Raw genomic sequence first — 27,822 nt, 5'->3', positions numbered from 1 at the left:
TTTTGAAAACATTGAATGACGTCACTTTGTGACGAAAACGAGGTTTGTGGAATTCCCAGAGACTAGACCGCCGCCGGTCATACTAATTTTTCGCACGGTGGGCCCGGTAAAAAATAACTTATTTAATTCAAACATCAGTTTATTTTTGTTTATCCCACCTTTTGCAATTCAATTAACAACTTTTTTTTCCTTCGTGTTTGTTGAATAAATAGGAAGGTGATTATTTTTTCATTTATTTCAGAGAATTCCAACAAAAAAAGAAAACAAAAGTTATGTAAAAAAATCTACATTTATTTACAGCACAATGAATTTCAATTCACATTATTATTCTGTATACATATTTTATTTTCCAGTTCTGTTATTTCCCTTTTTCCCTCCCATTTGGTTTCTAATCTAAATCCAGATGTACTGGAGTTCACTTTTTTGATTTATTGATATTGATCATAATCAATCTGAGAAATTGATTGTATAGTTATCAGAACTTCTTAGCATAATATACTGTATGTGTAAAATATGTACTGTGACAATATTCACCAATCACAATCAAGTAAGATATTTCCCATACTAAGTACTTCAAGTCAAATTTCTTAAGTCAATACATATTAATGGATTTCCTGTAAAGTGGTATTCACTAACATAGATAGAATTCTTAAATTTAGCCTTAATATGAATTCTAAAATATGACCATAAAGCTGCTTTCACATCGCGTCCGGATTTGTCCATTGCGCTGAGAAAAATATTGTGGAAAATGGGTTCAGTGGTAAAGTATAGGATTGTTCACACCAAATTTGTACAATTTGAATTCGTACCTGATTCAGGCTCTGAATTCGTAGCTCGATGTGAAAGCATGCTCAACGGTCGCGACATTTTTCTCAGGCCGCCAGACTGAATCCGGGCGCAATGTGAAAGTAGCCTTAGTAAATATAACCATTCATGCTATTTCATAGATCTTTTTTGAAATTCTTCAGTATTCCTGAATTCCTGCCTCTCTTTCCTCTGAAGCAGAAACCATTAACCACTCATGGAAGGACATCTGTATATCAATATCACTTGAGAATAGCCATGTCTTTTTTACAGCATAGTGTCAACAGCCCTGAAGGGTAGCCATGTCTATTACACCACACTATATCATTACACCTGTTCTCATCCCAGCATTCATCCTTCATCAGAATCATCATTTACATCACTTCCATGTTCTTCTTTGTGTTTTTTTAACTTTGCTATTAATTCTGAAGACAAGAAGTACCAAGCGTTTCAATTATTGTATAATCAAGTTTCATATTAGGACAGCAAAAAGGGTTTTTAAAATAGCCTGTTGAATTGACACATAAGAGGCTTGACCATTCTAATGTGTCAGGTTGATTTCTACCCAAAGACCAGTGGCCATACTTACCACCAATCACAAGATATGCGATATTATGCATATTTCTCTTATCCCAAGTGTGATTGGTGAATACGGCCAATTATATCTCAGGTAAAGCTTATATCTCAGGTGGACTTATACCTCAGGTGAGCTTATATATAAATAATTATTGTAGAATAATACAATTTTGCAGCTAACCTTTAGCTGGATTAAAAACACCACTTGTTTGCGTGTTGCAAGCGAAGCAACGACTTGACTTTCTGTAATGTTTGAGGGCACACTTTTCACAGAAATAGTGCTTACATCTAAAAAATTAAATATATGCTATTATAAACAAGTAAAGACATACACTATGGGCAATTCTAATATCAGCCAGACAGTAGACAGAGCTTAAGAGTTTACTATACTTACTTTGTGATAATTGGATTTGTGAATGAATTTCTGCAAATGATACACTTAAAGGGAAGTTCATCATCGTCACTATCAATTTCATATGCATGTGGATCTAAAAGAAAGAAAACAAAGTAGAAGTAGTAGTAGAAGAAGTAAAACATTGAATGTTTTTAGACAAGTTATATTTGTTTTAAAGCTCTGTCTACACTATCAAACATTATGATACAAAACAAATGTAATGTGTCCATATATGGACATGGTGATATTATATCACTACCATATTTGGGCATATCACTACCATATTTGGGCACATCACACTTTTTTTGTCAATTTTAATATTGTAGACAGAGCTTTAGATAAATAAATAAAGATCTCACCTTCTTCCTGGTTCCTTTGTCCACTCTCCCACTCTTTTTCCAACTGCCAACCAAACTTGTAGTCTGATCGATCATGCATAAACTTGCAGCTATCGCCAAATCCACAAAAACCTGTTTCTTTATAATCTTTACAGATGTCTGGCGCATAATCCCATCGGGTTGTTGCTCGTAGATTTGCTGGGGCACGCATTGGCCCTTTCCTAAATGAAACAGGGACTATGATAAAGGCTATATTGTATGTATGTGTTTACACAGTACTGATTTTAAATGCAAAATCATCATTTGCATAATTAAATTCAATTAAAGTCAAAAGACATTTATTTTTTTCCAAAAGAGAATCAATAAAATTTCCATTTTTTTAAATGGATAAGGGCAAGAAGATAAAAACCAGGTGTGAAAGACAAGTTTAATAATTATATATTTTAAGATATAAGAATAAATAAATAAACAACCAGTAGATATTAATTGTAAAAATAAAGTAAAATTGATGAGCAGATAAATGTACAGCTGAGCATAATATTTTAATAACGAATAAAAAAGAGGAAAGAATGAGGAAAGAATTGTTTTAAGGAGACTTTGAAATCAACCTACCTAACGTGTCCACTAGATGCATTGCCTTGTGCTGTGTCTCTCTTCTCAATATAAACAGCATAATTGTTTATTCCTCGATATATCTTGTCATCTTCTTTTCCCTTTAGCTCCTAAAAAATCACAATAAATATTGTTTACATTTGGAGTCAATACTCTTATCCATCTTAAAATGCTGTACTATGGAGTAAAAAAAATGCATAATGTACATCACAGTTATTGTAATGTATAAGGGTAGATTGATACAATCATTTTGATCTATTTTTTAATCACCTATATTTATGAATATTCATTTTTGAGTAAGGAAAACCTGATTTGAATTTCCGTAAAGGCCAACAAATTTTGGAAACCCGAAGGACTGAATATGCATATATTGCCCCAGGGTGGGCTTAACTTGGTTCTCATTACCTCATTTATTTCCTTTTGTCTCTCAAATATTGCCCTAGCATCCATCTGGTTGTCAGTATCGATCTGATACGTTGATGTTGCTCCTCTATCATCAGGTCCTTCAGATTTCTAACAAAGAAATTCATTATAGTCAACACCACAATTAGTACTACTGTATTACCAACAGCATTCATTTTATTTCAGAGATTTCATAGAATCTATAAAACATTTACTTGATAATTGACCCTTCATTCCTAAGGGTAGAGTCCTCATTTTGTTTTTGTTTTAATTACTTAACACTAGGTACAGAGATGATCTCATCTGGTAGTGAAAGAAACATTGAAATACATGTTGAACACATAGTTCAAAGATTGTTTTATTTGTCCAAAAGGAAATTCATGTTGACATACAATAAGATATTAAAGCTTGTATGATTGAAAGAGACTATTCGCACAATATTGTATGTATTGTTTATTAATATTGATGACAACAGAATACATACGGCTGACTTTGTGGACCTGTAATTCACTTGATGACCTTTGTCCTCATCACTATCGTCACTGTATTTCACCTCTTCTCGATATGACTTTTTCGACTAAAAAAAAATTGTCAAAATACACTTTACATGGATTGTAATGTAATTGAGTTGGGAGTATAAATCAATCTATAGAACACTACAGGACTGAGATATTTAGCAAACACCACTGTAACTGGAGGTCACTGTCAGGGTTAATCAAAATAAAATGATGAAACAGGCAGAACACAAAACTGAAACAAAATTGTGAAACTGAAACAAAATACATTTGAAAATAAAATAAAGTTACTGAACTTTTTCACTGATTTATTATTTTTGTAATTTTTTGTAATATTTTGTAATATTTTGTAATATTTTGTAATATTTATTATTTTTGTAATATTTGGAATTAGGAGCTAGAGGCTATTGTTGAACTCTACAGAACGAGATAGATCTGTCAGATGCAAAAGTACAACAGTGCTTCTATCTACATTTTTTATAAACCCTAGGCCTGCATTAGTAGTAGGAATTTATTCTACCTTCTGTATCATTGGGTTAGTCAATCCAGATGCTTTTTCTCGTCTTACAACAGTAGATTCACCATCATTGCCTTTTCATAAAATAAAAACATTTTATATACTGTGAATGGAAATTCCTGTCCTATTATTAGTATACTGTATAGGGGGCCTAGGCCTATTTAAAATCGAGTAGGCTGTATCATTTATATTCATTTCAATTTTACTACTTACTAATGAAATTTGCACAGTAGGCTTACCTGAAATTCTAATAATTTTATTCAGGATCAGGAGGGGCCTATTTTTTATTACTTCTTTTTTTCCCCATTTCATGGCCCACCCACGGCGCTAGTTCCGTTTCGCACCTGTTTTTATTTCGACTTCCTTTTGACTCCAAATTGTTAAGCAACTTATTGTGAATACCACACCTTAAAATTGGGCCTCATAAGTACTTTTATGAAGAAGAATCACATAAAAAGTAACAAATAAATCCTTAAATTGATGATTTTACAGACATGTTTCTCGCATACCGTTCGCGAATTTAGCATACTCGAAGTTCAATATTTTCGTTTCTATGGAGCGCCAAAAGAGCAACAACAATAGATGGTTAAAACCTCAGTGGAATGCGTCTTCTTTTAATGCATTTATTATTGAAATACACGTTTAATTTTAATATATTTTGTCAATAAAAATGCTGTAACATTTTACTGCTATTGCTAATAATTTGCTGTTTTCAAATAGCAACCAACCCTAGGCCTAAGACTAAGACTAAGAGGAATTTTGTTTAGATCAGGTATACCCCTACAGACTACAGTACATGTAATATGATGATGAATTTGTCGATTTTCATTCCTAAAAGTTCCTGCAAAAACCATGTACAGTATCAACAGTAATATTTTTGTTGCATTGACATTGACAAAATATGATAAAATTGAACGTAATATTCACCAATAAATGCATTAAATATACGCAATTTACTGAGTTTTTAGCCCTCTATTATGATTGCTCTTTTGGCGCTCCATAGAAACAACAACATTGAACATGGAGTAGGCCTATGCGAAATTCACGAACCGATGTGCGAGAAACACGTCTGTAAATTCATCAATTTAAAGGATTTATTTTTTACTTTTTGTGTGATCTCCTTCGTAAAAGTATTTTTGAGGCCTAATTCTAAGGTGTGGTACTCACGATAAAGTTACTTAACCAATTTTGAGTCAAAATAAACGACAGGTGCGAAACGGAACTAGCGCCCACCCACATCCATGGGAGACAAAAACAAAGCCTACCTTAACCGAAAAGGACGTGGGAAATAGCTAGCTTGGCCTTCAATCTGTATAACTAAGCATACCTAGACTAAGCTAGTTAGTAGTGCTAGGCCTAGAAAGGCTGGCCCTAGGTCTGGGTGGTTGATAGCGGGACGGTTCGCCCTGATACGATTCTTCGGCCCGGGACGAAATCCGAGTGAGGGAGGCCTAGTGATAACCTTATATTACATAAAAGCCTAGGTCTAGTACAAAGCGAGAACAACAAGACTTTCTACATATCCGACTTTCTTACTTTCGTCACTGTCACTAACTTTCCTTTTTCTTGCTCTTCCCTTGCGGCCTTTTTTAAACACGAAAGTGCAAGCAGCCGGTTTTTCTTCTTTTTCTGCCATGTTTTTTTTTTCTAACAACCAACGTATAGTGCGCCCTCAATAATTTACCCCCTCAATAATAATAATATTTTTCGCATTAGGCCTATTATTATTTATTTTTGTATAAGCCTGGTATAATATTAATAACATATGTTTTAAATATATTCAGTCTGTATTTTTGCGTAATTATTGTTTTAATGGACAATATTGAATAACTCCCACACATGAATCCTCTCTCTCTCCGCCCCACACACACAAAACTTAAAAATGAAAAACATGTTGGCCAAATCAAACGTTGTCTACGCTCAGATGCATATTTAGAGATACATAATGACATGACATAATCGATAATGGCCTAACTGGGATAACTGTTTTTTAACAGATGGATCAAATTGTGTTAATTCATGGTATTCTACACAACCAGACTCTCGCAATAATATAATTTGTAAAAGTAAATACCAATGTTATTACGAGAGTCTAATTGTTGGTGAATCATGAACTTGTTTGCTCCCGTTTTCTTCATGCGTCATCCTCTTGCATGCTGCGAGTCTGTTTTGTTTTTTTGTAATAATATTAGACCTAGATGCCATGGCTGCGTCATCAATTTTTTCTAACCTACGGGGGTATGTGCAAAACACAATAAATAAGAAAACTATATCAACCAAGCCACTGTCACGATTGAAGCCTGTTTTACGGAAGCCCATTAGTGCCGCGCTGAAAGTAAATTAATAGTAGGTCTACGGTTTTTACTCACGACCCGGTGTACATACATAATTATTATACCAAGTATTTGAAATTGTGACGAATTTATGGAATAAAGCTTGTCTTCTACTAACAGTTGGAATAATCCATCGCTTTTGACTGGTCAATTCGTTTGCGTTACGGCTTACGTCCTTGCGTTGCGTCCTAGTGGGAACCAACGAATCTGACAATAGTTCTTCATTGAAGAACTATTGTCCGTAGTAACGTCGCAGATGACGCTGACAAACGGAGGAATGAGTTGAAAACATAGAAACCGAGACTCGAGAGTAGGCCTAAAATTATGCAGATGAAATTATATATGTTATTACGAAGATAACCTACTGTGAGCGCTAACCAACGATACAAACACGTCTACGCCACAGGGCCTAAATGTTCTCATTCGCATTTTATTATTGTATATCATCATCTATTAATATGAACATCATGTTTTGCTTCAATCATGACAGGTTGAAGCGTTTATTTATGTCTCACTAAAGATGAACTCGATTCATGCAATTGAGCTGATACGTTATAATTCTCATCAAAATATTTTTCCGAGGAGATTGAAGCTAGCGTATAAGGAGATTAAATCTAAAAGGGTAAGTGAGGATTAAAACTGTCAGGTAAATACGATTATTGCGTTAAGTGAACAGAGCGTTTAGAAGTATTGATTCTAAAGGTATATAGATATTTGTTCTTGCTTATTTCACGAAAAGTTATGTATTGGTAATGTTATTGCAACGTGTATAAAAAAAGTAAGGATATTAAATAAAATTTCTTTTTGAACAACCAAAAATTAATGTAAACAAACTTACAGTACGTTTCGGAACCTATCAGGTTTCATTCTCAACTGGCGTTTCATCGTCTAGCGTGTCACGATATAAATTCGCCGTATTTACGTGTATTTACTGACATGCCGAATGTGTTTTTCACATGACTCTATGCGCGTATTCGCATACCTGAAAAAAGTGAGATACGGAATGGGCATAAACAGTCCTTTTTTTGTTTCGCGATCGCTTGCCGGAACGTACTGACGCAACATTAACACCATGCAATAACTTAACTGCACTGCCGTGAGTAATTTGACCAATCCGAACTCAGCTCTTGTCACTTTGCGTTGCGCCTACGTCGTTGCGTTACGTCCATAGGAACCAAGCAAGCGAATTGACCAATCAAGAATGATGGATCATTATTCGAACTGTCGCTCGTGATTGGTCAATTCGCTTGCGTTGCGCCTTATTTTGTTGCGTTGCGTCCAAGTATGAACCCAAACTTAAATAGACGGATAAAGCCTGGTTTCCATAAAATCGCTACACGCGCAGATGTCGCCGACGCGCATCGGGGAGTTCTCCCCGATTCATCGCAGACAAATCGGCAAAGTTCAACAACCATGTTCAACTTTGCCGATTTTGTCCGGCGATGAATCGTATACGCGTGTGTACCAAAGGATATTTAGCGCTCGCGTACTAGATCCCCGATAAATTCTAGCGTTTCCATAGAATCGCTACGCTCTGTCGGCGACAGCAGTCGGCGACACGGTGTAGCGATTTTATGGAAACCAGGCTTAGGCATATTTCATACTCTGTCAATTTGCTGTTAAGATTGTTATATCATAATATAGTGTTTATAATATCATCGTCAACTCTGAAACATAATCTTGTTGTTGTCATACTGTTATGATTGATGAAAAGTTAAGTAGTATAAAGATAAGTAGGCCTAGCGATAGATAAGGCTTAAAACAAGTAAAGTACTGACAAGATAACAGATTCATGTTTTTAATAGGATAAATGTTGGGGCGTGGGGTCATTCTATAGCTCTGTGTACACCATCAAACTTTGTGACAAAAAATGTGATGTGCCCATGACGTCATATCACTACCATATTTGAGCACATCACACCTTTTTGTCAAACTAGTTTGATAGTGTAGACAGAGCCTTTAAAGAGAGAATTATTTAGTCTTTACGCAATTATTTTATACATATTTTATATTAATTTCTTTCATTTGCGATATTGATTTATATTTGTATCAAACTCAAGTTAGTCTTTTTCTTAATTTCTGAAATCAGTAAACCTAATAATTCGATGTTTTGTATTTTATTCTGTTTGTTCATTTGCCTGCCTTGTTTTTGTACTTTGTAGGTGGTCCATAAAGTTTGTTTTGTTAATAGTGTCGTCCATGTTTTGATCCACTAAACGGGACGTTCTCTACGATAATGATTAGATTAGGTAAAGAGTATGTAGTTTTTTGCTAAAATAATCTTAAGAAATCGATGAACTGACGTACCTTCGACCGTATACTATCCTTAAGCTCAGTTCCCACGATCGGTTTTTTTCTTCCGTCTTCCAAAGGGACACTGTATTGATTGATGGAAAGTGCCTGTTTCCAGTCACCTTTAGGGTCAAATCTATTATTTTAACTGCTCCCTTGTGTATAAAAGAGAGAAAATAGTGACTTATAAGTTTTAGTGCATGTCCTATTATTAACGAAACTGACACCAGTTTTTTACACCAATAGCCAATCAGATGGGCAGGAATTTGGCTTGGTAGGGATCAACATCTGAATATTGTAGCAGAGAGATATAATATAGTTCACTATATATCTTTTGATTATAGATACCTGAAATAACTTTAGTTAGGAGTTGAATGGAATACAAAGATTATAAAGTGTTATTAAAAGTCATAATATATTATATATTTATATATAATTATAGATAAAATTATTATATTTTTCTATGTCTTCTACTTCCAGTTCCTTTATTAAATCATGGTATGCTCCATGGGATTTTCGCCGCTGTATCCATGGTTTCACCCACACACTGCGTTTCTTTTGCAATCGTTTTTTTCTTCTGCTTGCGTTTATTTAGTTCTCTTACCATACACAAAATGATCAAAACTTTCGAAAGTAACACTAAATCCATTTCAATTTGTATTAAGAATATACAATATCACAATTGAATTCTAAATGATAAATAGAATAGCAAAGCAGAGAGCAGAGAAAGTATTTACACAATGGTTGACAAGGTCAATCCTTGAATACCTACAATATACAAAGAGTGTCCCTAAATTGCAAGCTTATGACATTCTATTCAAAAAGTAGGTCATTAGTGACCAAGTGAAGAAATGACTGTGGGATTGCAACACTCTTCTCCTGATGTCCTATCAATCAATACAAGTCCCTTTGGAAGACGGAAGAACAAACCCGATGGTGGGAACTGAGCTTTAGTTGCGCAATTCCAAAATCAAATTATTTTCTTTAGGTTAATTATCCAAATATTCGCAACAGTCGATAAACAAGGGTGGTCAATAAAAGTAGTGACAATAAGCAACGGTAACCACAGCAATGCATAACATCACAAACACGTTGACTTTTTCTTTCCAAGAATTTAATAATTAATTCTAGAATTTCACTACGTTTATATTCGTTCTAGCTGATTCTCTAAAGCTTCTTGTATGTGGTTCTTAGTTATTAAACAGATGATTGGTCTAATAATATGTCTGTTTTGTTTACAATTCAATTCTTTATTGACTCTCACCGTACGTTACAATATTGTCATAGAAAACAAATAAAACAGAACGAAAACTAAATATAAATAGGCCTATACATTCTCTATTGGGACACCGTTGGGGCTTTTCTAACAAATGTTCCCCTAATAGTACGTGACCCAAATGACAAAACTTCTACTGGGGCCCATGACTTCCACTCTCCCCCAGCCTGGGTCCTCTCTTTGCTCGCGATGCCGCTCTTGTCCTAAATTCTCCCCTAGATCCACCGCTGTTATCAGTAGGCCTATATGGCGCTTATTGCAGGTTATAGATATGTTAGGCCTACTACAGTAACTACTAGTTGAATGTTCTCGGCAGCCGTCAATACTAATCAACGCACTATTTAAAAGGTTATCACGGTCCAGTGAAACTCATAGAATAACAACATTCAGAAACGAAACGATAAAACATCTGCTTGTTATATTGAAAACTGTATAGTCTAGACGATAGGCCTAAAGCGTGATTATAGGACGCAACGCAAGGACGTAAGCGCAACACAAGCGAGTTGACCAATGACAAGCGACTGTTCGAATTATCCATCGCTTGTGATTGGTCAAGTTACTTGCGTTGCGGCTCGTCGTTGCGTTTATAACAGTGCCTGTTTTTAGGTGGAAAATCGAATACTAAAGGTTTAGGCTATATCTGCAGTGCAACATTCTCTAAATTATTGGTCCGATTGATCCAAAATTTGTCGTTGGTTGAATGTGACAAAAAAGTGTGATGTGCCCATATATGGACATGATGAAGTCATATCACTACGATATTTGGACATATCACTACCATATTTGGCCACATCACACTTTGTTGTCAAACTAGTTGTAGGCAGAGCTTATCAATTGCTTGTTACCCTCCAAACAATAGTATTAATTCAATTAGAATAAAAATTAGATTAATAATATTGTATTTTTTCAAGTGCCATCGAACCTTGGCAACGCCTGACCTTAGTAGATAGTCTTTGACTTGTCGGCTGATGATAAAACAAACTTAATATTAATATAAATATTTATATTAATTAAACTAATTATGTAGATACAGATGACCTTGTTTCGAAAGTAACCACGTTGTTGTTTCATTCTGAACCAATCATTAAGAAATCAGGATTTTTATTTCATTTATTACAATTACAGAATTAATCTTACAATATTACAATCGAAACTGCCAATCATAAGCAAGGTACCCCGAGGTATCAGAATGTTTATTTTATTTCACTACAAATGGATTTATTCTGGATTTATGTTTATTTTTGCTTTGGTGTCACAAAGCAACTTTAAAATATAATCCGTCCTTGTAAGTTTAATTTTTAACCTCATTTGTATTTCAAGGGCATGCGACTCCGAAGGCTAGCTATCGACACAATTTAATATTTTATTAGGCCTACATTTTACCATGGCGGAATTGTATATTATTATCCTCCATGATTTTACCTACCAGTATAATTATCTATGTTAACAACAGGTGGTTTGCCTTGTGGCAGTTTCGAAAGTCTGTCAATGCTGATTTTATTCGATATTAATTATGTAGTGTATCCACGTGATGTTTATTCTGCTTACGTCACATATAGCGTTTTAATATTGATAAGAATAAGTCGATATGACAAGCAGCAGAGAAACGTCAAACATTAGTATTTCCATGGTATTTATTTCTCTTTATCAATTATGAATATCAACGTTCATAAACAGATAATATTTAATTCTTTGACACGTGATGTTTTAGTTCATAACAGAATATGAACATAAGTCAATTGTAGCCATGCTAGCTGATATTGGAAATTCATTTCAATATTGATGCAGTATTCGACTGTTGTACTATGTCGGCGCCGCGAGAATGGTTTCGCATATTATAAAGTTTAGACAGAGTTGGAACAGTAGTAACTAACACCATGGAGGTATATACCTCCATGCTAACACTGGCTGAACATCCAGTACGATTTTGAGTGGCCATTTTGGAGTACATGGATTTTGTCGAGAAATTTTCAAATATAATTTATTTTTCTAAATACGTCTTATTAAGTTTAAAGATGATAATGCAACTGAAGAGTTTGTCTGTTTGTCCATTAGAAAGTTAGTTATGTAGGTGTACCTTAATTCACTGTAGCTGAGACTACAATGATATCCAACTGTAGGTACAGCGATATACTGTCAATTCAATGTAGACGTTGAATGGTTCTGGCAATGTCACAGGTTTAATTGAAAAGAAATATTTTTTATCATAAATACGGTACAATACGTTATAAATATTGCATTGTACCTGAAAATAGAGTGTAGATATTCATGAACATCCGGGTACGTCACAGCCTAAGCCAAGACACCAGCAGCAGCACAACAATTAACGAATAATTCATATTAATACGTAACACATAACGTAAACAATACGGTATGCTTTTCCATATACTGTACCATGTTTCGTGTGCCATCATCATGAAACACGACTGACGCGCGTGGTATTATCGGTGCGTTTGTGCGTGCACGTCCACTATGTCTCATTCCTTTGTCACTGACAAATATAATTACATCAGTTGTTTCCAGTCGTGAAAATAATAATTTTATTTATCAAATCAAAGAATGCAATTAAAGACGACTAAATTGGCTACATTCGGTGATTAGGCCTAGTTAATCAATTAAGATTTCACAAGGTGGGAAAAATTCAATTACAGATACGTGACGTCAGCGTGATCGTCTAAGTAATTGGACAAAAAATCAGAATTACCGATGATTCATCTTCAAAGCATTATTGTTTTGAAAATGACCTAAATTAATTTAAATTTAATCATAAATGACGTATAAGTTCTTGCCTTGTTTTTATCATGCACAGAGCATTTCTAAATGATTAAAATCATTTCAGCCATTATAAGCCCACTGAACAAGACGAAGGCCCCCCCCCCCCCCCCAAGCTGAACCCATTCATAGGCCTAATTGTCATGTAATTAACAGAGCAATTATTATTATTATGGAGTAAAGAAAAAGAATAATCTTTACTCCATGTTATTACATAAATTCATGGGCTAATCTAGAATAGTTTAGGCGGGAACGACGTCTTATAGAGATGAACGACCCAGTTTGTGTAGAAAATGATACCATCATCTTAACGATGGACAATTATATTGATAGATATTTTGTCTGATAATATTACAATAGGCCTATATATTATTAATTGTAATTGAGTCAACGCTTCCACTGAGAATGACGTCATCATTGATAGCAGACGATTGATCGTTTACTGCTGCCAATGTTGACGCGCTCAGATTCATTACACAGTAAATCACTGAGCAAGCGTGGGCTGTGTATCGACGACCGTGCCCAGAGTGTGTTGGAATTTCTCATAATCAAGACAGTTTCTTCATATAAAAGGTAGGCTAGCCTAAAACTATATTCATTTATAAACAATATCATTTGTTGGATATGCCGTTTTATAGTAGGCCCATTTTAAGTTCATGTCAGAAGATTTTATGTTGGAATGTTATCAGTGTGTCCATTGGAAGCGAATTACCTTACATTATGGTCTTACGTAATATGTAGGAACAAAGTAAGTGGTATTTTACAGTACTACGTATATATTTGTTAATATTATGAAGTTGAGGCATGGTGGTACAATGTTATTATTAATTTTAATACTAATACCTCCTCCATCATGGTGAGACTCGTCTAATAGTAACTTTTCCATGAAAAGGTAATTAAATAATGTTAATCTAAATCTTTATGTAAAGTAGGTATTTCTATATAGGCCTATTATTGTCTGACAGTGGTTTAGGCATGTGTGGGCATAAATCTACTTTTACTGTATTTGTCCTAGGCCTAGTATCAGTTATTGGGCAAAGTTTTAAAACTCCGGAAATTAACAGATTTTGTCGGCCTTTTTTTAGAATGGACTATTAATGTACAATGGGATTGTCCACTAAAAACGTTAAAAATAACCTCTTACCCACTGAGTGCCATGTTTGTCTTGTATTGTTTGACCATTAAGTGACCATGACCGTGTCCAGCGTCTTAGCATTAACAAACATGTCATGTTTAATGCCTTTTAACACATTTGCTAACCCATTGAGTTAGGAATGTCCCCCGTCAGCGCACTCTCACTCGACCCCGACATAAATGGATGGAATAGCTGTTTGCAACGTGTCGGCATCTGTTGCAGACAATTGGAATAATATAAATAGTTATTTATAACAGCATTGCATTTAAATTTAAATATCTACCTTCATCCTTACATAGACATTACAACACATATTTAAATCGTTTTACGAATCTGGTTGAAAATCTAATATTCCTCAATTTAAACGTAGGCCCACGTTATGTTTTCACTTTTCTATAGTATTTCAGCAGCGGCTGCAAAAAACGCATCTAACTGTCTTCATCTCGTAACTATGTCACGAATACGTTTTAATGCAGGTCGTATTTTTTTATATCGAAGCAGATATATATTTTTATATTCTATTAGACTACAGTAAAAATGTGTCTACATAAGCAATCGAAAAAAGCACTAAAAAAACACAAAATGAAAGTTTTTTTTTGTTTCAGAAATTGTGAAAGAATGAACTTGTTGAGAAGACCTTTACATTACATTTTTATTTCTTCGAGTCTTTGCATTCAATTATCATTCTCGCATTCCTGAAATTATTATTTCTTTTAATTATTTATCCATAAATCGAATGTGACTTCTTCACCTTCTTAAGCTCTGTCTACACTATCAAACTATTTTGACATGATGTGCCTAATATGGTAGTGATATGCCCGAATATGGTAGTGATATGCCCAAATATGGTAGTGATATGACATCATCATGTCCATAAAATGGGAACATCACATTTTTTTGTCACATAAAGTTTGATAGTGTAGACAGAGCTTAGTCCTAAATTCGCCTCACATCCTTTCCGAATTTAACTGTTTAGATTATTATATGCTACAAAAATAGCTCAATGTAATTTGTCAACAATAAATTATTATACAGAGTACACAATTCCTTGAAAGTTCTAATGTTACCAAATGATAAACCAGAAATAGATACATTATTAATAGCACGTATGTATCATTGTCATACTATAGAATCCTGTCAGGACCTCAGATAGCTATCAACCTCAAGCAAAACCAAAGTCCATACTCCCTCCATTTTTCTATTATGTTAGTCGAAAATCAGCTAAATTCATTACGTCATTCATTAATTACTCAAACATAACGGATTGTAACTATCGGCATCACATTTCTACCTTGGGTGGTGGGGTTGATACCCAACAACTGTTCGGATCATGTGACGTTTGTTACCTTAAGTATTTTAATATGTTTTGGTTATATATTTGTATAATATTTATTATGCCTATATCACTTATCATGAGTCTTTAAACCGGGCATTATCTATACATAATCAATTCTGAGATAGGGTGGTGATGGATTGGCGTTGTACATTTGCAAATGTCATAATACCGTTGTTCCAAATACAGTTGAAAGTTAAATAATGAGCTAGTTGTTTAGAAGAATGTTATTTTTGCACGAATTCCATTTTTCACATTTTTTCACCTGCGTAAACAGAACTTTGTGACAATGTCATTGTTTTACATGTTGTCACTTGTTGTGTTGACAAATTGTATTAAGTTCTGGAATTTCTGATTAGTTTATTTGCTGTAAAACTTGTAAATGTTTGATTTTTCTTTCTCCTCAACCTTGACGACGTTTTAAAAATATCGCATTACACGATGCAAAACACATTTATAATTTACATTAATGGTCAAATATGCAAAGGATATTAAATTATGCTACTGACTTTTTATCTGTCAGTGTATTTTTGTGAAACTGTATTTCAATTTACGTGTGGTATTTAAAGGCGACACACTCGATTTTTATTTTATGTTCGTCACATCAGGGAGAGTTAAATTAATTTAGTCACATGTTACACACATTTTGCTATGAATTATTTTTCGTTAGGTGAATGGCAAATGTGACACTGTATTTAGGAATTTGGTTTGATACTTTACACGTTACGTGTGGAGAGGGGCATATATCACACGCCAGATGGGCATATATCACACTCGGGCCAGAGGGGCATATATCACACTCCAGAGGGGCATATATCACACTCGGGCCAGAGGGGCATATATCACACTCCAGAGGGCATATATCACACTCCAGAGGGGCATATATCACACTCGGGCCAGAGGGGCATATATCACACTCCAGAGGGGCATATATCACACTCGGGCCAGAGGGGCATATATCACACTCCAGAGGGCATATATCACACTCCAGAGGGCATATATCACACTCCAGAGGGGCATATATCACACTCCAGAGGGCATATATCACACTCGGGCCAGAGGGGCATATATCACACTCCAGAGGGGCATATATCACACTCGGGCCAGAGGGGCATATATCACACTCGGGCCAGAGGGGCATATATCACACTCCAGAGGGCATATATCACACTCCAGAGGGCATATATCACACTCCAGAGGGGCACATATAAAACACCAGAGGGGCACATATTCGTCGCGTCTTACATTCATTGTATGGTGTTTGCTTACTCTTTACTACTAATAAAACCAATTTATTTTTACCGATACTCTTACCATTACGTCATCAATGTCCGGTTTGGTAATGACTTGTCTTTTTCAGGAATAATAAAATATTTATTTCATCATTTAATGTAGTTTATTCATGAAACAAAGCACAGTAATAACTTAACAATGTAAACACACGGATACAAACTGGCTGTACATAGGTCGCGGATTTTGATGACATCGCAAATTGGAATGCCAAATTTCTATTAATCGTTATATCTCATGTTGTTTAATATCAAACCAAATATTGAATTAATAATTTCGGATTAGAATACACGCATTATTAATAAAGTTTGACATTGGACTTTAATACTTGTAGAGATTTGGTGAACAGAATACTTCCTTTGTTGGGCCATGGTATTCTTTACTCCATGGTTGGGCTCGATCACGTTTTATATTATTTACTTGTCTGGGATTTTATCGATTGTTGTGTAACAAATAGATTCTGACCATTTGTTACACAACAATCGTGTAAGAAGAAGGGACAAATGAGGAGGGTGGGGGGGGGGGGGGGGTTGTGTCATGTACAACTACTTCCGCGTATTTGGTCTTTTCTTTTGGCCCTGTATTCCACCGGGACTATCTATTTTTTTGGGTTCACCCTTGATATTATTTTGTATTCATAACTTGTGTTGGCTGAAATGACATATACAGTAGAGACCCTTCCCTTATCACACCGTATTAAAGTGACGTCACGACACTTTAAATTCCCGTCAAACAAACGAGTGGAAATGTATGTTTTAATACATTAATATGGTCATTTAGGGGAAACGTCACGTCATTAATTGAAGGTACATTTTCGTGATTCCAATGGTGTCCCCTTAATAGAGGTTCGACTATGAAATGAAATCACATGATTTATTCTTCGGTTTATTCTTGATCATTCAATAACAAACCACTTATCATGAAATTGTGTAACTTTTTCACGGTTCACTGGGTTTACATTGAATGCGCAGACATATGCGCAGTATAAGAGGTATAATATCCGATCCCTGGCGAGTTAAGTTCAGTCCGTTAGCAAGAAGGTCGCGAGTGGGTGTGTAAGAGGAGATACCATTCATTTGCCAAAACATTTGCTGTCGCCTAGCTAGACGGGCTTTATTTTCCTGTTTATGTGAATTTAATCGATCTATTAGGAATCATATATTCAGTAAGTAATTGTTTTCTTTTCTAGTGATTTAGACACCAAGATAATAAGGTCTATAGCTGATACTGATGATGAAATTGATATTTTTATAAGCCAGTCGACACCGGTATTCTAAATTAGCTAGCCACAGTCAGATTTGTTTCCAATCTTCTGAGTAGGCCTACACATGGATAAATAAGTTTATTTCTTCATAGTCTACATATAATAGTTTATTTTACACGGTTCGTGTTTTATTTCTCGGAATGAATTGTTATGTTTAGATGTCTTCCAATATTATATAATATACATGCAATATTCAGTACTATATAGGTCTACATGTGAATTGTCGCACATTATCTAAGTTATTGAAACCGAAACTTTTTATAAATATTTTGTTGGTATGATCGATTGTACCCGATACAAAAAAAATACTTCTTGAAAGATCGTTTTAACTTTGAGGTTATATAAACACGTCTTAAAAAGCCAATTTTGATTATTTGTGATTTACTTATTTACTTGATCTCAATTATTGTGTTTCCCCTGGGGCTAGTCGAAGGTTAAGTCGGATTAGTTATTACGTTGGCAGTTTGTATTAATTACAACAAAGCTTTATTAACTTACAAATCCACCACGTAGGAGGGCTACATTCAGAGCTACAGATTTCGCCACAATCAAAACATTTATCAATTCTATTATTTTTGATTAACAAGTGAAATTTATTCTGATTCTGATGCTAATACTTATACTATGGCGTGTGACGTAAGATCACATGGCTGGTGATCTGGAGGTCGTGGGTTCGAGTCCTCTGTTTCATAATGTGTTCTCAGTGTACTGAGTTACACAGTACAATTACGTCAGAGTATAGAGTATAGTATGGTAAAACATCTGAAGACCAATGGGTGGTTTAATTCACGTCTAAAAAAGCGTACTACGCAACGTAAACACACAGCCAGTTAATTAGATGTGGTATACTTACTGTAGTATTTTATTATGTACCGTAGTGTTTGTATAGACAGTCACAAATTATATAGAAACAATTGTATGTAGGCCTATCATACTCTTCCCTAAAAGATTACAAAATAAAAGGTGTTGCAGCAATATGTTACCATTAATTACATAATGACAATTACCCACCAAGTTAAATATCGACTGTGTGTACTTGACTGAGGTCAACATACTTCAAACACCTGCCTAGCCTGCTCGTACGTTTACAATAGTTTCTTTATAAAAAGGAGTTTATCTTAATGACAATTAATTATATAATTATTCAATTAAAATCCCTCCAAATTGAACATTTTGATCATAACTAGACGCCCTTACAATCTATTGGGAAGGGTTCATGATCTCTCTATAAGTAATGTTAGTAAAATAACAATTCGGGACAGTGGTTAGATTTCTTGGCCACAAAATATATAAACAATATACATGACATGACATTTCAATTAGGAGTTAATTTTAATTTGTTTATATTGGTGCTACATATGTTCATAACATTCTTGCAATGTATTATAGTACAGTACAGCGTTCACCCAATTGTTAAATCATTAACATATTTGCAAATGCCAATTTCAGGATGAGTAACAAACTTGTTATGCAGGATTGATTGTAAATAAGAAAATAAGGGGAGCAAGGATGGTGCCCTGGGATTACACCTCCGGTGCGGCTGACTCATGGGAAAACTACCGTTATATCTGTTATCCGTATGAAATGAATATCACTCCAACTTGGCTTATATATGAATTTAAATTAGATACACCCAATTAGACACCCTTTAAATTAGAGTACAAATATCCTCCAATTATCCATCTTCCAATTAGAGCCTCCTGCAATTATAGGGTCTTCTCAAATCAAGGAACCGATCATCATCTTTAGACTTTGTAATATATAATGCTATGATTTTGTTTATTTTATTTCATTTTGGTGGCCATGGATTTCCAATAGTAAATCAATCACTGTCCTATCGGATTGGTGGTAATCCTCCTGATGGAAAGGGGCTATTTTGTGAATCCCCTATAGTCGTCTCGAATATGATGAACTGGGTTCTTTAAAAGTGCACACAGGTTATAGAGATGTGTACGCTGGGCCTACGGTTTGCTAGTCCTTAACCGAGAGAAGACTTGTTCCACCACCAGAACTAGGAAGAAGCGAGTCGGCCTAGTAATTCTTTCTATTTGAATCCATTAGAACGTAACATTTTTCCTAAAACTTTTGTTTTCGTAAATGAAAATGGATTTATTGCAGGCATAGGAAGTACTAAAACGTCTGGTCATGGTACGTATTGGTTTCTGTGCGTGTGACACTGTTAAGATAAACACATGCCTAACTCTCTATTATCGTCCATGTCCGTATCTTTTCTTTCTTTTCGAGCTCAAAACCCGGAAACAATTAAAAACAAGGTCTTCCGGTTTTGCAATTTTTGTAACTAATATTTAATAAAATTAAAAATTATCATTCTCAAGGCCTACAGTAATGTATTCAAAACAATATTATATATTGAAATTGTTTTATCGTACACTCGTACAGATTTTGGAACGGCTCCCGTTCCCTTGAACCACCACCATGGGTATTAGGTATTCCTAATTTCTATTGTGCTATTATTATTGTTGTTCCAGATTAAGTTTTCAAAATATTAGTGGTTATGCATGGTGTGGTTGAATTGAAGCAATATGTGTGGACACGTGTGTCCAAAGCAGATGGCTGCCGCATGTTATAAAATTCACAAAACACTGAACATGTATAATACATTTTTATTCCTCATGATGTTTATAATTTTTTACGAAGCTGGTTCATTAAACGTGTGGTGGTGCTGAGCGCAGTTTAAGCGTTAAATCGAAAAGAACTAGTGGGTCTATAACGCATTATTTTTAATTAAACCACAGAGAAAGCGGATTCGGAAGAGAAAAACAATTATTATCCGCTATAGTTTGGTTACAAACCGAATACTGTATGTTGTTTTCGTTTCGGAATGTACCGTTTACGTTTTTGAACATTCATTCTAACTAGGCCTTTTTCCAGTTTCCGGTTTCTTTTTATTTCTCGATATTGTAGGATTTAGCCTAATCGATCGAATCCTTTCAAGTACTGTACCTCTAAAAATGCAGGTCTCGTTGTTAATACGCATCTAACGTAAAATGGTTGTTTATTTATTTCTGATTGAGTTTATTTTCCGTTACTGAATCTTAAGTACAAAGACATCAATATTACTCATCCCATCTCGTCACATATTTCCGGTTAATTGAAGTTGACATACATTGATTTTATTTTAATATTGACATTACGCAAATCACAAGAGACCATTGGAGTGTTGTGATAACTAAATTAATAAGGTATTAATATAATAAACTCCGATTCAATAGCCATGTTAGCAAATACTTGAATTATAATCCGATGAATCATCCACTGACCCATGTATCATTGGAAGCTGCTACATCTATCTGCATCTATATTAGCCTATAATAGCATTTATTTTGTATAGCTCCATGCTCTTATATCTCCTCCCAACGAGCGATATTCGCGCCGTTCGAGCTAGGGTAACTTTGATTGATTGAGTTTCAACCCCTTTCCAGTCGACCATTTACGCGAAAAAATGTGTTTGATCCATTCTTCGACGGTGTTCCTCGGCCACATTCATAATTAGGTCGTAAAGAGGTCATCGTGAAAAGCCTACTAGTACACACATGCAGGCATACACAATCATACATTAAGGTATGTCATAATACCATATTTTGAGTCGCCCTCATTAAACAAAGTTTAATAAATACACATCCTATACAATAATGATCTGGGTTACTTAAGACAGGCACGCAGATCATACATTAAAGTCTGTCAAAATCTGATCATACATTAACATACACAACTAGTCATACATTTGTCTGTCACAGTGTAAATTATACACTGTTTTGCGTAGAAATAAAAATGGCAAATACCAAATTGCTGCTTGTAGGCACACATGTTTTCTAAAGCTCTGACTACACTATCAAACTAGTTTGAAAGTGTAATGTGTCCAAATATGGTAGTGATATGCCCAAATATGGTAGTGATATGACATCATCCATATATGGGCACTTCACATTTTTTTTCATTATAATGTTGGATAGTGTGGAGAGAGCTTAAGTAAACGTTGAAAACAAAGACGAAAACGCAAAATGTGGGTTCACGTTTAGGTGCACGTCACAGGCCTACTTAGATAATATAACCACATTTTCATGCATAATGTACTTTTCCACCGTCTGTTTCTGGCCATTAATCGATTTTTTCCAGTAAATAAAAACATTAAATACTTAATGAGTTCAATAGCTTTCACAATGTATCATTTATCATATTCTTAGATCTAAAATCATATAGACTTATTTTTATATCTATACATCAAATATGGGACGTCATCTCTGACAAACATGCGCGGATTTTGATAGATAAATGACTACTGAAACTTTTTTTAAAGTTGGCTAAAATAAATAAAGGGTTTACTCAACTGCTTCTCATTAAAAAGACATATTTGTATATTCTGTCTTTAAAATGTTTGGAATGTCGATATAAAGAGAAAGATCCTAGACTAGACAGATGCCACCGATGTTTGAAGAAATAAACATTATTATAGGCCTATACCATTTTGTTAATGTGCTGGAATAAATGGACCACAACATTCCATATCATTAATTTCCTTCTGAGGGCAATGATTGATCGAAATTCCTTCGAACACTTTTTTTCACTTGGATGTATGTGATATACAATCAAATGACATTAAGTTGCTATGGAAACAACTTGAAAACTCATCAACTTCCCAGCCTTCACGTTCAAAGTCAAGTTCTTGGTAAGTTCTTGAGAGTATTGTTGACAAAATAGGCGTCAGTTTTGAGGGCATTAATGATGAATGGTTCTAATTAAACAAATATTCCCCCTTTGTTCATTTCGTGGTTTAAGTTCCCCTTGATCGGGGTGTCCCCTGGATAGAGGTGTCCCACAGAAGGCCGGTAATACGATGATTTTGACATTGATGGCTATTGATACGATAGCTGATCTGTAGCTATTTATCCGATAGTTATTGATCCGATCAACTGACGGACGGTTTAAGTAAGTTAATAAGAAATACAACTTGCATTACTCCTAAAAAACGTTGAAACGTAAGTATGACACGCAAACAATACGGTAAACAAATGGGGATTTTTTGCGGCCATGTGTATGTTTGAACAAGCCTGAATTGTACATTGTTGTCGTACGGTTTACTTTTGATTAGGTGAGTGTTTATCTCTCGGTAATACATTACTACTTGACCTATGAACTGTAGTAAACAAAAACACTTCTAATGGGATGTGATGGTACTCTCCGATACCATTCAGAGGCAAACCAACAGACGACATTTCACTTGATATCCTAGGTCTATTATATTTTATTAATCATAACGCTGTTTTATATTCATACCAGTACGATCTAAACATGGTATCCGCATTAACCATCGTTGGAATTGTCAATAAAAACTATTGTTGTACGACTATGCTGAATACTGTAGAATAATAGAAAGCGATAAGTGCCATTACCTTCGGTTTCATATACATAGAGTGCTTTTTATCATGAAATATACAAAGACTAAACTTGAATTGTCAAATACATTGTACCTATACTCCAATTTGTCGTCAATGGAGGCCTCCTTAAAGGAATGTGGTTATGCCGATGCATTAACCCTAAGCACCAACCCTAAGCACACAAAAAGTGTCCCTTAATAGTCTGTCCCAAAAGGGGATCTCATTGCGAGATTTAGATACCTGTTATCTACAGGAGGTTAAGTGTCTAAAATGAAATTTGATTTGAGCGATTGTGTCACATTAATGTCGTATGAAATTAACTCGAGGGATTGTTTCACATCAGAGGAATAGGAACTCGAGCGATTGTACACATTGCTTACTTATGTAGCGTCCTCTTTTGACTTATACCTTGAGGTTGTTTCACAAGAACACGTTTACATGCAGAGTTGGTATACAAGGACCTTTATATCTATGCAGTCGTAGAGTCGGCCTTTTGGTCAAGGATCAATGTGGTTTGCGACCGAGTATCAAAGTAAAGACTTCAGGAAGGACGATTTCCTATAGGATACGTACCAGATAATAATCTTTTTATTACAAGTATGGTAATCTAAACGTTTGAACAGTCCCTTTTACACAAGAGATACGAAATGGTTATCAAAGGCATCACGTCTTTCCTTTACAAAAAGAGGTTATAAGTTAATTTTGTTTAGAAAAGTTGTATTATTCGATAACAAAGGGGTGTGAATGCATCACTATTATGATGATAGATTTGTACATAATAGTTATGAGGCGTTCAACTGTTACTACTTTTATATAGTAGTTGTACTTTTCGCGAGTGATCAGGGAATAGTGAGTGAAAGTATGACATGCTAAAGACGACATGCATTCCCACGGTTTAGTATACAAACCCATAGTTTTACTATAGCCAATCTATTTATACACTACACAACGCATTTGTTTTTTCTATGAGAATGATAGAGGTGGAAAACCTCCATAATTATAGTGTGTTATGTTATAATAGTTCCAGTTATTCGATCTTTATAACCAACGGTTGACGCACTTGCGTTCACGATTCGTTTGTGTGCGTGTGAACGCGTTTTGTTTATTTCCCGGGGAGCATAAGTAGATACTTTGTAATAAACAATCTATCATTGTTCTTCGAATTGATTCAAATACTGTATGTTAATTACTATATCGGAAATGTTTCGGTCTTATAAACGAATGACGAATTTCCGGATTCATTACGAAGAATTAGGTCTAACCGATACAATAGTACAGAGTACCTGCTTTTTAATTTAAAGAGATAAATTATTTGGTAAGCTGTGTAGTAGCGGATTGTATTTAAAATGCAGTGTACGTTGGATATGGAGCCCTACGTGTTCACCTTTTCAGGATGGCAGATAATAGCGAACGTTCGTGTTTCGGAGCGTTAAACGAAGACGAGACGACGGTACATTCCGTCAACGTTACACATCCGTTACGGTCTGATTACCGTCTTGATCGTCTGCCGTTTCGAAACGAAAATACTACGGTAGTCTAGTTCCAGACGGAGTTTTGACTTAATAGTAGTAAAAAGATAAATAGTTTGGCACATATGGCGTTTCATACGTATACTACTTGTATTTCAGGCAAACATCGAAAATCCTCAAAATAACTACAGACTTGGGTCAAGTATAGTACTACGGTAGTAGTGTGCATCCCACACACTGAAATGGCGGGTCGTTGTATTTCTCGTGTCATAATAGCTTCCTATATTGACATGACGAATGAATGAATTATGTTACATACATAATACGTACATTGCATGAATCGAATGAATTGGTATTAATAATTATTATGTTTTTAATTTCAGGTTTACTGATTCATTGAGGTACCGTTTATGGAATATAAGCCAACAACGAGGAAGTAAAACCAAATTTGAGAAATCATATTTTGTAAAAAAAATAGTTGTCAAAGTTTAAAGGATTTAAACGTTTTATTCAAGCATTGACGCACTTGAGTTAGATGGCGCGTGGGAGAAGGTAGTACACCTGATTCGATCTCAATGGTGGATCGCGCTTTGGTTGTTGAAGGTTAATTGTGTTTTTTTTTTTGGATTGGATCGACTTAAATTGTGATAGATTGAGCAACTTTTATTCCCACTCATGTTGGATTTGAAGGCCAGCGATACGACAAACCAAACGATGGCTAAAAGTATTTCTGATGAGGAAGTTCGGCAAATTGAAGCGTTTTTTCTAAGCTTAAACTGTCAGGTGTATGTTTGCCCTGGGCTTGCTAACTTATATTTCACGACGCTTGAAGGTATCGCGAATTTGTCCGGATGGGAACTGGTCCAGAAAGGTATCCCGGCGGTGGTGTACAACCGAGGGAACCCTGGTTCTAGAAGAGATAAACAATTACAAATTTATCTGGCAGAAAGGGGGACTGGATTTGTTTTATGGAATGACTCGCTTAATCAGCAATCGAACTATAAGTCACCTTCGAAAAACTTCCACACTATGGCACTGTCAACGGAGCCCGGGAAAATAGCTGGGCTGAGTTTCGACAGTGAACGGGCGGGGAATGAGCTCCTACGCACGGTAAACACGTGGATTTCAGATCAAAAAGATGTGAACCTCGGAACAATTAAGGATAAACGGAAAGACACAAAGAAGAAAAATAAATCAAAAGTACTTAAGACTGAAATATCATTACCATGTTGTTTTGAACACATCACGAACGTAGATAAGGAAATGTACGTGCAAAAGTGTAACGGGTTGGAAACAGGGCCAACATTTAATGAGAACGAACTAACTCGTAGTATGGACGTAGATGGAAGTGAGGGTAGTTCTAAAGACTTAGACTCGCCGAGTGCGTACCCAGAAAGTTACTGTACAGAGACTGACTCTGGCCTTGGGGAACCCGTCAACCTAACAGAAATGCCTTGTTCCTGAATAAATTATTTTAATAAGGAAATGTAAATAATATTATGTTTTATTTGTATGACGTATTAAACGGATGTATGGGGGCCTAACAAGTACAGTATTCAAGTCGTATAGTCTGGAATAACGTTGAATTTAAACCTATATTAACTGTTTTCCCACGGATTTAAAAAATGTGTCTTTCGGAGTCAGTTTAAATTTCAGATTTTGTTGCATGGGAAGGTGTTAAGATATGAGGTGATTTCGTTTCAGAAGAGAGGAAGTCGTTAAGGGATTTTGATTTCCTTTCAACATTTAAGCTAGAACCAATTTAATGAGAAGAAAAAAACATTGAGTAACATTAAATATACCGACATTTTAACATCTCGTCTTGTGTTTTAAATGAGATTTTAATATTCCCTAGAAATGTTTCAGGAATGTTAAATACTTTGCAAGTACTAAAATGGCGCTCATCTGTTACCGTCTGCCACATGACGTTCGTCTGATTCCGTGTCAACATGTACGAGTTCAATTGTCGTCTGCTTCTGTGGGAGTTGCTGGGTGGTGGTGTCATGACGTTTTGAATTAACGCTTCCAAATAATGTTGACAGGTGCCGACGGTTTCATATATCACTGCGCATGCCCAAAACCATCCATTATAAGAGGTCATGTTGTTATATTTATGTGATATGAATTTAATAGTTATAGAGCAGCAATGTATGGAGGAACATTTTGTTTAATGCATACGTTTCCAAATTGGTTCTTGATCGAGGAAAAACGCGTTTTTCACGCGGAAATTTCTTTAACCCGTAGTTTCCTAATGTTGTCTGACGCGTTTTTGCTTAATATTGCTGACGCGTTTTTTGTCAAATTTAGCTGAAAATTATTAAGAAGAAATATAGTATTTTAATTCCCCCATGTTTTCAGGGTTGTTTGGCAGTTCCATTTTCATTACTCCAATAATAGTGCTCGTCATACACATGTATGGGACGCTACATAACACGCAGATGTAATTCAGCCCACCAGGGGGGCTTCTAGTTTATGTATAATGCTTTTGTACGGCACGTTTATTTTATTTATTTCTTATTATTTTAGTATGCCATTGTTTTTTTTGTCACCGAAAAAAACTTCTATAGTTCGTAAGATAAGTTTGTTGATTGGAATATCATTTTAGGATTTATTTGTTGCCACATTTAGCCACAATGAATACCTTGTTGGTATACTTCACAACTTTAAAGGGTTTTTTAACATTTAAGAATGCTTGCGCTAAAAGAACAATGTGTTTTACATGGAAGCCATAAATTATAATTATTAATATGAAATTAATTTACAACGATTAATAATTATTGCTGGTAATAATAATTAATTTTATGTTATCTAAGATTTCAAACTTTATAATTATTTAACGTATTATTTTGTTTAATTAAGATAATAAATTTAATTACAATCTCTTTCGGCCTCGGAAGATTAAATAATTATATCAATTTGACACTGTAACTATGCAAATCTTAACTGACTATTGCAAGTCATTTGTCTAGGCTTATTAAGTATCTAGATGACTTGCGATTGTCAGTTAGGATTTACATATTTACAACTGCCGAATCGGGTGGATTTGAAAAAAAGAAGAAAAGACGTGTTGGTGGGTGTGTATAGTGTAAAAATACAGAGAAAAA

At 35.0% G+C, this 27,822-nt stretch overlaps 2 protein-coding genes across 3 annotated transcripts; one reads left to right on the top strand and one right to left on the bottom strand.

The window, feature by feature from the left end:
- Positions 1 to 235: 235 nt before the first annotated feature.
- Positions 236 to 5,891, bottom strand: LOC140039500 (E3 ubiquitin-protein ligase RNF113A-like). The gene is made up of 9 exons (XM_072085109.1): positions 5,695 to 5,891; positions 4,162 to 4,232; positions 3,611 to 3,703; positions 3,130 to 3,237; positions 2,725 to 2,834; positions 2,134 to 2,333; positions 1,775 to 1,868; positions 1,562 to 1,668; positions 236 to 1,229 (listed from the first exon to the last, which is right to left on the bottom strand). Exons 1-9 carry the CDS (start codon positions 5,792 to 5,794, stop codon positions 1,156 to 1,158), a joined length of 957 nt encoding a protein of 318 aa, XP_071941210.1. The 5' UTR covers positions 5,795 to 5,891; the 3' UTR covers positions 236 to 1,155.
- A 7,406-nt stretch (positions 5,892 to 13,297) lies between these two features.
- LOC140040055 (uncharacterized) lies at positions 13,298 to 27,822 on the top strand. 2 transcript variants are annotated; one of them, XM_072085711.1, is made up of 2 exons: positions 13,298 to 13,404; positions 25,102 to 27,822. In XM_072085711.1, the coding sequence occupies exon 2, from the start codon at positions 25,394 to 25,396 to the stop codon at positions 26,180 to 26,182; it is 789 nt and encodes a 262-aa protein (XP_071941812.1). In that variant the 5' UTR covers positions 13,298 to 13,404; positions 25,102 to 25,393; the 3' UTR covers positions 26,183 to 27,822. The 2 variants fall into 2 exon arrangements, with proteins under 2 accessions (XP_071941812.1, XP_071941811.1); XM_072085710.1 differs by lacking the exon at positions 13,298 to 13,404 and adding an exon at positions 17,490 to 17,754.

Source organism: Antedon mediterranea, chromosome 2 (genome assembly GCF_964355755.1).
Source record: "Antedon mediterranea chromosome 2, ecAntMedi1.1, whole genome shotgun sequence".
Taxonomy (NCBI): Eukaryota; Metazoa; Echinodermata; class Crinoidea; order Comatulida; family Antedonidae; genus Antedon; species Antedon mediterranea.
Note: the sequence above shows the minus strand (reverse complement) of the source record. Positions and strands in the feature narration are given on the sequence as shown.